The 9,753-nt window shown below is 41.7% G+C and overlaps 1 protein-coding gene across 1 annotated transcript in view; it reads right to left on the minus strand.

The window, feature by feature from the left end:
* Positions 1-9,028, minus strand: part of METTL16 (methyltransferase like 16) — a 74,003-nt gene extending 64,975 nt beyond the window's left edge. Inside the window, exons 1-2 of the mRNA XM_006768103.2 lie at positions 8,879-9,028; positions 2,388-2,515 (exon numbers count right to left, since the gene is read on the minus strand). Coding sequence (XP_006768166.1) covers positions 2,388-2,515 — 128 coding nt within the window. The 5' untranslated portion in view covers positions 8,879-9,028. The remainder of the gene's footprint in view (positions 1-2,387; positions 2,516-8,878) is intronic.
* Positions 9,029-9,753: the final 725 nt, after the last annotated feature.

A 9,753-nucleotide genomic window follows, 5' to 3' on the forward strand; every position in this document is an offset into this window, starting at 1 on the left:
TTTTTTTTTGTCTTTTCCTATTCTAATCTGTAGGCAAAACATATATGAAAAACTGAGCCAGACTCAGGGGCAGGAGTGAAAATTGGTAGAAGTACTATGAATAACTTAAGATGTGCAGACGACACCATCTTACTGGCAGAAAGTAGCAATGATTTGAAACAACTTCCAATGAAAACGAAAGAAGAAAGTGCCAAAGCAAGACTGTATTTGAACATCAAGACGAAAAACTGTAGAAGAAATACACAATTTTAACTTTGAAAGAAGACCCTGGAATTGTTAAAGAGTTGCTTATATTGGTTCAGTCATCAATTCAAATGGAGACTGTAGCCAAGAAATCAAGAGAAGACTGAGACTCAAAAGGGGAGAAATGGAAGAACTAGGAAAGATCACCAAGAGCACAATGTTTCATTAGAGACCACACCCTCGTATTCCCAATTACTATGTACGGATGTGAAAGTTGGACAGAAAAAAATTGATTCATTTGAAATACGGTGTTAGAGGAAAGCTCTAAAGGCCTGGACCAAAAGAAAGATGAACAAGTGGGTCCTAGAGCAAGTTAAGCCTGAAACATCGCTGGAAGAAAAAACGACAAAATTGAAGCTGTCCTACTCTGGGCACATCGGGAGAGGCAAGGTTCTCTGGCAAAGACAATACTGCTGGGCAGGAAAAGAGGAGACCAAATATGAGATGGACTGACTCTAAAAAGTCAGAGAAGTTAGTCTGTGGAGTTGAGCAGGGCTTGTTGAGGACAGGACATTGTGGACATCACTCATTCATAGGGTCACCAGGAATCAGAGCCAACTCAACAGCAGGTAACACATATCCACTTGTCTTTCTTATTTATTGTGGCTCTTCTAGAACTTAGCACAGAATGGTCAATCAATAAATATTAAGCAGTATAAGCATTCATAATTGAGGCTGTGTGTCAACTTTTTACTGAATGAAGTAGACAAATGAAAACTAAGGATTATTTCCCAGGAAAATGAACATAAATATATTTTTAAATACTTTTATATGATTTCTAAGGTATCTTGGTCCCCAGGTTAAGTCCTGCCCTAGGACCTCTGTTTCTAGTCATAAGAAGACTGCTAAGAGAAAGGAAGAGATCAGCGCAATGATCCTATTATTCCTTACCTTGTCTCTTCTCCACAAAAATCCTGTTCCTCCTTCTCCAGCACCCATAGTTAAATCACCACACCTTTCCCCAGGCTGACTTGGAATTTCCATCCACTCTGTAACTCCCATAGAGTTTAGGAATGCAGTCAAACGTTTCCTTCTCAAGGGTATATCATACACATCAGTTATTATAATCTCCCATACCATTATTATAATCTTAGTCATTTCCTGAAGCAGTCATACTATTTTCTCAATTTTTTAAAATCAACTTTTTAACTTAAATGTAGTGACATCCTAAGTAATAATATCTGTGAAATCACAGTTTTGATATCATGGCTATTATTTTCCTGCTCAAAATAACACACTTTAAAAAAAAAAGACTTTAGACGCTCACCAGCCACCAAGTTTGATTTTATTTTTTTAGATTTTTTTAAATATATTTTATTGATTTTTTACAGAGAGGAAAGGAGAGAGATAGAGAGTCAGAAACATCGATGAGAGAGAAACATCGATCAGCCGCCTCCTGCACATCTCCCACTGGGGATGTGCCCGCAACCCAGGTACATGCCCCTGACCGGAATCGAACCTGGGACCCTTCAGTCTGCAAGCCGACGCTCTATCCACTGAGCCAAACCGGCCTCGGCTTTTTTGAATTCTTTATCTGTTAAATTACAAAATTGCATGTTGTGTTTTTTTTGTTTTTTTTTTTTTTTTTTTTTTAGATTTTTAAAAATTGATTTTTACAGAGAGAGGACGGGAGAGGGAATGAGACAGAGAGAGAGAGAGAGAGAGAAACATCAATCGATTGCTTCCTGAACGTCCCCTATCACGGATTGAGCCCACAACCTGGGCATGTGCCCTGACTGGGAATCAAACTAGCAACTTTTGCATGCACGGGACAATGTCCAACCAACTGAGCCACACTAGCCAGGGCACCAGCTTCCAAGTTTCAGAGCACAATTTTAAGGTTTCTGCAGTTACTCCGGGATCTCTGATGGGTAAGTAATAATTTGGACATTTAGAGGGTTGTTGTTGTTTTTTAAAGCCAGGGGAAACTAAAAAACATTTGGCCCAATCCTCTCACCTTATAGATTAAAAAGTTGAAATCCAAAGCAGTACGTAATTTGTCCAAGGTCAGATAAGATGTTTAATAAAATGTCTAGGATTAGTATTCAGGTCTACTATCAGTCCAGTACACTTTCCACTACACTGTATCCATTCAGATTACACTAGAATAATACAGTATCCAGAATTCTTCATCTGTTACCTACCTCACTCTTCCATTCAGATTTATATGAATATGTTGCTTAAAATCTGGATATTTGGATGCCAGATATGCAAAGTCAGGAGGTTTGTCCTTGTATCTATTTCTTGCATGCATTGATTTACTCAGAGCCATCTTTAAAAAGAAAAAAAGGAAAAAACGAACATATTTAGTTTAAAAATATATTAATGGGGAAAACCTATGGTTGCCAAGTCAACAGTTACAGTCAACACATCCTTACCAATCAAGTGAGAAAGTAGAAGATATATTTTTTAAATGTATATAACAAATAAGAATATGAAAGATGCTCATCATGATCTGTCATTAGAGAAATGCAAATCAAAACCACAATAAGATACCACTTTACCCATTAGGATGGCTGGCAATTATTTAAAAATTTTTAGAAGAAAATAATAAATGTTGGAAAGGATATGAAAAAATTAGAGCCCTCATGTATTGCAGGTGGGAACATAAAACGGCACGCCAATTACTATGGAAAACAATTTGGTGGTTCTTTAAAAAGTTAAAAAACAGAACCACCATAAGATCCAGCATTTCCAACCCAAAGTATGCACAAAAAAACTAAAAGCAGGGACTTAAACATATATTTGTTTACCAATGTTCGTAGCATCATATTCACAACAGCCAAAAGGTGGAAACAACCCCAAATATCCATATACAGTGGGGCCTTGACTTACGAGTGTCCCGACTAACTAGTTTTTCCGAGATACCGTCTCTCGGCTGATTTTTTGCTTTGAGCTGACAGAGTAATTTGAGTGAATGAACTCCTTAACGAGCACCGTCACGGAACAAATTAAACTGGTAAGTCAAGGCCCCACTGTACAGATGAATAAACAGAATGTGGTATATGCATACAATGGAATATTATCTATATCTATATATATAAATGCCAAATGACTAAAACAACCAGAATGACTGGTCTCTATGATGCTCACTGCAGCCTGCCAACTGGCCAAATTGGGGCAGGGCTGGCCAGCCACCTCGCTTGACCCCTTCCCCCAGCAGCCCACCTCTCACATCTCCTCCCACAGGCAGCTGGCCTCAATTGGCCCCAATCGAGGTGGGGCAGCCAGATACCATCCATGCACGAATCTGTGCACTGGGCCTCTAGTCCAATAAATAAAAACACCCATCAGTCGGCTCTCGGGAAAGAATTGAAGAAGCTATTCCAGAAAAGACGGGACCAAGAGATGGAGGCTGGTGATTAGCCTGTTTTTCAGTTGTCCAGTTCAAGTGACTATAGACCCAGGAGTGAAGCCACGTAAAGATGAACTTGATTCCAGGCTCAGAAGTGTATGCACGGATGCGGCTCTCTCTTGCATCTGTGATCTCCCCTCGCGATTGCTCTCTTCTTAGGCCTCTCGACCAGTAGACTGTTTGACTGGTCGCTATAACGCGTACTGACCACCAGGGGGCAGACCCTCAATGCAGGAGCTGCCCCCTGGTGGTCAGCGCATTCCCACAGTGAGGGCTGCTCAGCTGACTGACTGACTGGTGCCAATGCTGGGCTCACAGCTGGCGAGTGCTGGGAGCCTCTCCTGCCTCTGGCAGCGCTACCAAGTAGCGGAGGCAGGGTCTGCAGGGCCAGGATGAGAGTGAGCAGCCCAGCACCAGGTCTGGGTTCCTCCCCAGCCGCCTGCCGCTTCACACACTACTTTATCCCTTGGGGAATGTTGGACTACCGGTATCAGCCGGATCCCAGCAGTCCATCCCCCGAAGGGTCCTGGAATGCAAGAGGGCACAGAGCAGGTTAAGGGACCCCACCAGTGCATGAATCCATGCATAACCATAAAAAAGAATGAAATTCTGATACATGCTAAGCATGGACAAATTTTAAAAACAAGGGAAACAAGCCACATCCAAAAGGGGTATTGTATTATGTTAAATATTATATTATCCCATTTATATGAGGTACCAAGATTAGGAAAATTCATACAGGTAGAGTAGAATAGATGTTTCTGTGGGTTTGGGAGAGGGAGAAATGATGAGTCATTCTTTAATGGGTACGCGGTTTCTGTTTAGGATTAAAAACTTCTAGAAATGCATAGTGTTGATGGTCACACAACACTGAAAATATTTAACGTCACTGAATAGTATACTTAAAAGTGGTTAAAATCATAAATTTTGTTATATATATTTTGTCACAATAATATACACAGCATATGATGAATCTTATTTTTTTAACCAAGGAAAGAAAATTGGAAATTATGCCTTTAAAAATATCAAAGCAGCAGAAAGTACTATAATCTACAGCCAAGAATATTATAATCAGAGGTTAGTTTTACAGTAGCCTTGCATGGACTGATAATTTGTAGTGTACCAAAAATCACTTAAGTTTCAAAAATTATCTTCTATTCCAACTTCCTTTATAAATGTCAGCCTTGTTACTCCTAGGTAGCTAAAACCAAATGAAAACAAACATAATTTGTCTTCTACCAGATTATAAAGAAGAAAAAAGTGAATGTATTTATAGCAATAAATTAAAACTAGAAGAAAAGCCAGTGGTTTAGTAAATCTCTAAGTAGTTGGTAATTTAAAAAATATTTTAGAATACTACATATCTCTGCATGGTAGGTTTTTCTCTTTTTCTTTATACCATTCTGCATTTTCCTCTCTTTTTTATAATGAGCATTCATCTAAACAATATTATGTAAGCCAGAAACCTAGAAGTCACCTGATAGCTCTCTATTCCTTTCATATTCCAAGAAATAATAGTTATGTGGATTTAATCTACTAAAAATCTCCCAAATCCATCAATTTTTCCCTGTTTCCATCAATATAAACCAAATAGAAGTTGCCTAGATTGCTATAGCAGTCTCTTAATTGGCCTCCCTGACTCCACTTTTATTCTCTCCATTCTTTTTTCCACTTTGCAGTGATCATTTCTAAACACAAATCTCATTACATCCTACTCATATGCCCACTTGCTCAAAACCTTACTCTTAGGATAAAAACAAAAAACCTTACTTCAGCATACAAATTAGGTCCAGCCTGGTGTGGATTCACCTATTTCTTCACTATCAGCTTAAGTCTCTCTCTCACACACACACCCCTAGGCTCATTCTTCTATTCCTCCACTCTGGCAATAGGATCTTGACACAGATTACGCCTTTTGTCTATGAGATCGATTTCAACCTTTTTCATCTCATGGCACTTAAACTAATTACTAAAATTCTGCGGTACACCAAAAAACCTACTACATTTTTTACTGATATGACAAAAATTTATTTATGTATTTATTCACAGAGGACAGCTATTGCTGTGTTGGCTGTTGCCTTTTTTTTTTAAACCTAAATAGTCAGGTATTACATGTTTTAAAAATTCTCGCCGAAACCGGTTTGGCTCAGTGGATAGAGCATCGGCCTGCGGACTGAAAGGGCCCAGGTTCGATACCGGTGAAGGGCATGTACCTGGGTTGCGGGCACATCCCCAGTAGGAGATGTGCAGGAGGCAGCTGATCGATGTTTCTCTCTCATCGATGTTTCTAACTCTCTATCTCTTTCTCTCTTCCTCTCTGTAAAAAATCAATAAAATATATTAAAAAAAAATTCTCGCGGCACATCAATTAAAAATTGCTGATCTGTAATGTCTCCCCCCGCATCTCCTCCCACCCCACCTCACCTGATGAATTCCTACTCATCCTTACTATCATACTTCAAGCATCTCTTCTTCAGGAATGTCTTTCCTTCCTTGATCTCCCGGTTAAGCCATATCCCCTAGCAACAAGCACCTTTTCTTTGCAAGCTTTGTTTGAGATGTAATTTTACATAGTCGTAAATCTGTTCACTCTATTTCAGAAATGTTTTCTGACAGCTTTCTACACTGCAAATTTAACAACCATTTTCAAAAAAGAACTGTCTTCACCCCAGACCTTTCCAAATCATATATCCAACTGCCCGCTAGATTTCTCATTTGAATGGTTCAAAAGTATTTCATGCACAACATGTCCAAAGTTAAATAACTTCTACCCACCCCGAAATGGTCCTCATCTGACCTTCCCTATTTCACTGAATGACACCACTATCTTTCTTCTGGTGCACAATCCAGAAACCTTTAGTATCTTCTCCACCCCACCTCCCCAATTCCAAACACACCATGTCCTGAATATTCTCTATCTCCTAATTATTTCTTGATAAATTTTCACCCTTCACAACTACACATTACTAACCCAGGTCATTATCATCTTTCTTGGATTACGGTAACTGATCTCTCTATAACCGATCTTGCCCCTGCAATCCACTTTTCACATAGCAGACAAGTCTTCTCTATCCCATCCCACACAAATCTGAATATTCTTTGCTAAATCCCCTCAGTGGCTTCCTAAAGCTATTAGGCTGATAAAGTCCAAAATTATTAACAAGGTATTCAGTGATGGCGAACCTATGACACGCGTGTCAAAGGTGACACACGAACTCATTTTTTTGGTTGATATTTCTTTGTTAAATGGCCTTTAAATATATAAAATAAATATCAAAAATATAAATCTTTGTTTTACTATGGGTGCAAATATCAAAAAATTTCTATATGTGACATGGCACCAGAGTTAAGTTAGGGTTTTTCAAAATGCTGACATGCCGAGCTCAAACGGTTCGCCATCACTGGTATAGATCATATAGGCCAGTGGTTCTCAACCTTCTGGCCCTTTAAATACAGTTCCTCATGTTGTGACCCAACCATAAAATTATTTTCGTTGCTACTTCATAAATGTAATGTTGTTACTGTTATGAATCGTCATGTAAATATCTGATATGCAGGATGGTCTTAGGCGACCCCTGTGAAGGGGTTGTTTGACCGCCAAAGGGGTTGCGACCCACAGGTTGAGAACCGCTGATCTAGGCCTTGCCTATCCCTCCAGCCTCATTTGTTGCCACTTCCCCCTTCCATCACTGTGCTCCAGACATACTGGCTTTTTCATTTTCCTTCATTCACTCTGACATTTTAAAGGTATGTTATCCTAAATGCGTAAGACCAATGGACAGGGCTCACTGAAGATAAAGACTGACCTTTGCAAAGAGAGCTACAGGCCTGGGATGTAACTATCCACTATGACCTGGCCAATTGGGATTTATTATGATCAGACCATGGTGTGTGGTTATTTTGGTGACTGAGCTTATCAGGCCTGCCATGTGGCCCCCATGAGCCTATCAGGTTTATTGCATAGACCCTTTTTCGTTCACATATGGCAGATTCAATTCATTTCCTCCCTTACTCAACCTTTTTGATCAGAACACAATGAGTCAATAAAGCCACTTCTTTGCGAATCAAGCTCCTCATACAGGCATCGGGTTCTCCGCTAAATCTACCATGTTCCTCAACTTAGTTCAGTGCCACCTCTCACCTGCCATCAGCATGGTCACCTCCTTCTCTCTAAGCCTAACCTAATCTACTTTCCCCTTCCTGGCTCTTCCTGCCCTTAGCTACAAGGGCCTCCTTGCTGTTTATCAATTCTGGTGTACTCCTGCCTCAGGGCTTTCGTGTTTGTATGGTCCGCGTGGACTTCTCTCCGACCAGAAACACATCCATGCAAGATGCCCTGGCCTTGTTCAGGTCTCTGAATCAGCAGTCACCTCACTGATGCCTTTCCTACTATCTTAAAAACTGCAGTAGTGAACGCACTCTTGTTTTCCCTCCTTGCTTCGAACTTCTACATAGAACTTACCCATTTGGCATTCCATACATTTCACTTTTTTTCCTTTTTTTTTTTTTTTAAATCTGCCATGCCAGTGAGCTTCATGGGGGAAAATCTTCCGTCTGTCTTGTTCACGCGATTTCCCAGCACCAAACTAGGCAGTCCGGTCCTGGGAGAGTAAGTAAGCACTCGGTACTCGCTGACTGAAAACCTGGTGTGTGACTCTTCTCACGGAAACACAGCACCTCATTCGGGTGAAGAGTCGCCCAACTTGACTCCCAAAGAGGCTCAGTCCTAAGGTTGGGGCTTTTTCTTCCGGGCTGACCGAGTCGGTCGTTAAAAAAAAAACCCAAAGCAGTCGAACCCTGACGCTACTTGCTCCCTTGGTTGCCCTGGAGCCTTAAATAATCTTCTTCCACTACCACGCACCTTAACGCAATCTAGATGTCGCTTTCAGAATTTCGAATCCCTTCTTAACAAATTCCTCCCACGTCAGCCCCAATCTCCCTTTTTCTTCGTTGCCTTACTTCATAAACCCGACTTTTCCTTCCAAGACCCGCCACGGCCCGTTCTCCATCTCTCTCACTGCTCCCCACCTTCATCTTAGCCACTCAGTTTGCCTTCCCGCCTCCGTTTCCGATCTCTCCGAACCTCCTCAGCCCCGGGGCCTTCCCTACTTCAGTCGTGGTCTCCATTCTATTAGTCAACTCCTCACCCCCCACACACCCCAACCCCTATCGGGTCTCTCTCCCTAGACCCCCGAAGTCCAGCACCCGAGAATGAGGAACCTGGGTGATCCATGGGCCAAGTGAACTCGTCACCATCGTGAAAGACAGTAAGTGACTTACCTCTGCGGGCCACGTTCCAGCCAAACCACCAATCTGGAGCGGGCCTCTAACCCCTAGTCTCAAACCATATGCAGCGCGAAGCTCCTAGAAACGCAGATGTTACGCTCCCAGCGCGCCGCCATCTTGGGCAGCCATCCAGCCTCGCGATTGGACGATGAACACCTCGCGCGATCTGTAGTAGATTCTGAGGAAAGAATAAACTGTCGCGAGACTTGGAGTTAGCGGCGCCTTCTGACAAAAAAAAAGGCGGGGCGGGGCGGGGCGGGGGGGAGGCGTGGTAGCAAGCTGAGTCCTTGGTGGAGGTATCTGCATTAGAATCTGCTAGGTAACTTTTGACAAATGTAGATTTTTTTTTTAAAATTGCTTTCTGGACCTCACTCCAGACTTACTAAACCATAGTCTCGGGGACTGGTCAGGAAATATGGGGATGGAAGTGGGGCGGGGGAGACGGCTTTTAGATTTGGTGGCTGGCAATTAGCGTTGGTTGTGCAACAGGTTTCTCTACTGGGATGTCTCATTTAAACATCACAGATAAACTGTGAGGTGGAAAGAGTAGCTGGGGATCGTTTGCTCAAGGTCTTACACCCAGATGACATCAAGTCCACGTTCTTTGTGTATCTTTACCTGTCTCGAGCTGGAAGCACTATGAAATGCATTTCATTTCTCTTTTCAACGCGGTTGTACTAATTTTTACCCTCTGGTAAGTAGAGTGAGCATTAGTTTACCCATTTTACAATAGACGTAAAAAGGTCTATTACCTGCCCAGGTCGCGGTTCCTGGTCCGGGCACATGTCTAAGTTGCAGTTGGATCCCAGGTCAGGCAGCCCATCCATGTTTCTCTCTCAAACTGATGCTTTTCTTTTTCTCTCCCTCTC

The sequence above is a fragment of the Myotis davidii genome, unplaced genomic scaffold (assembly GCF_000327345.1).
Source record: "Myotis davidii unplaced genomic scaffold, ASM32734v1 scaffold363, whole genome shotgun sequence".
NCBI lineage: Eukaryota > Metazoa > Chordata > Mammalia > Chiroptera > Vespertilionidae > Myotis > Myotis davidii.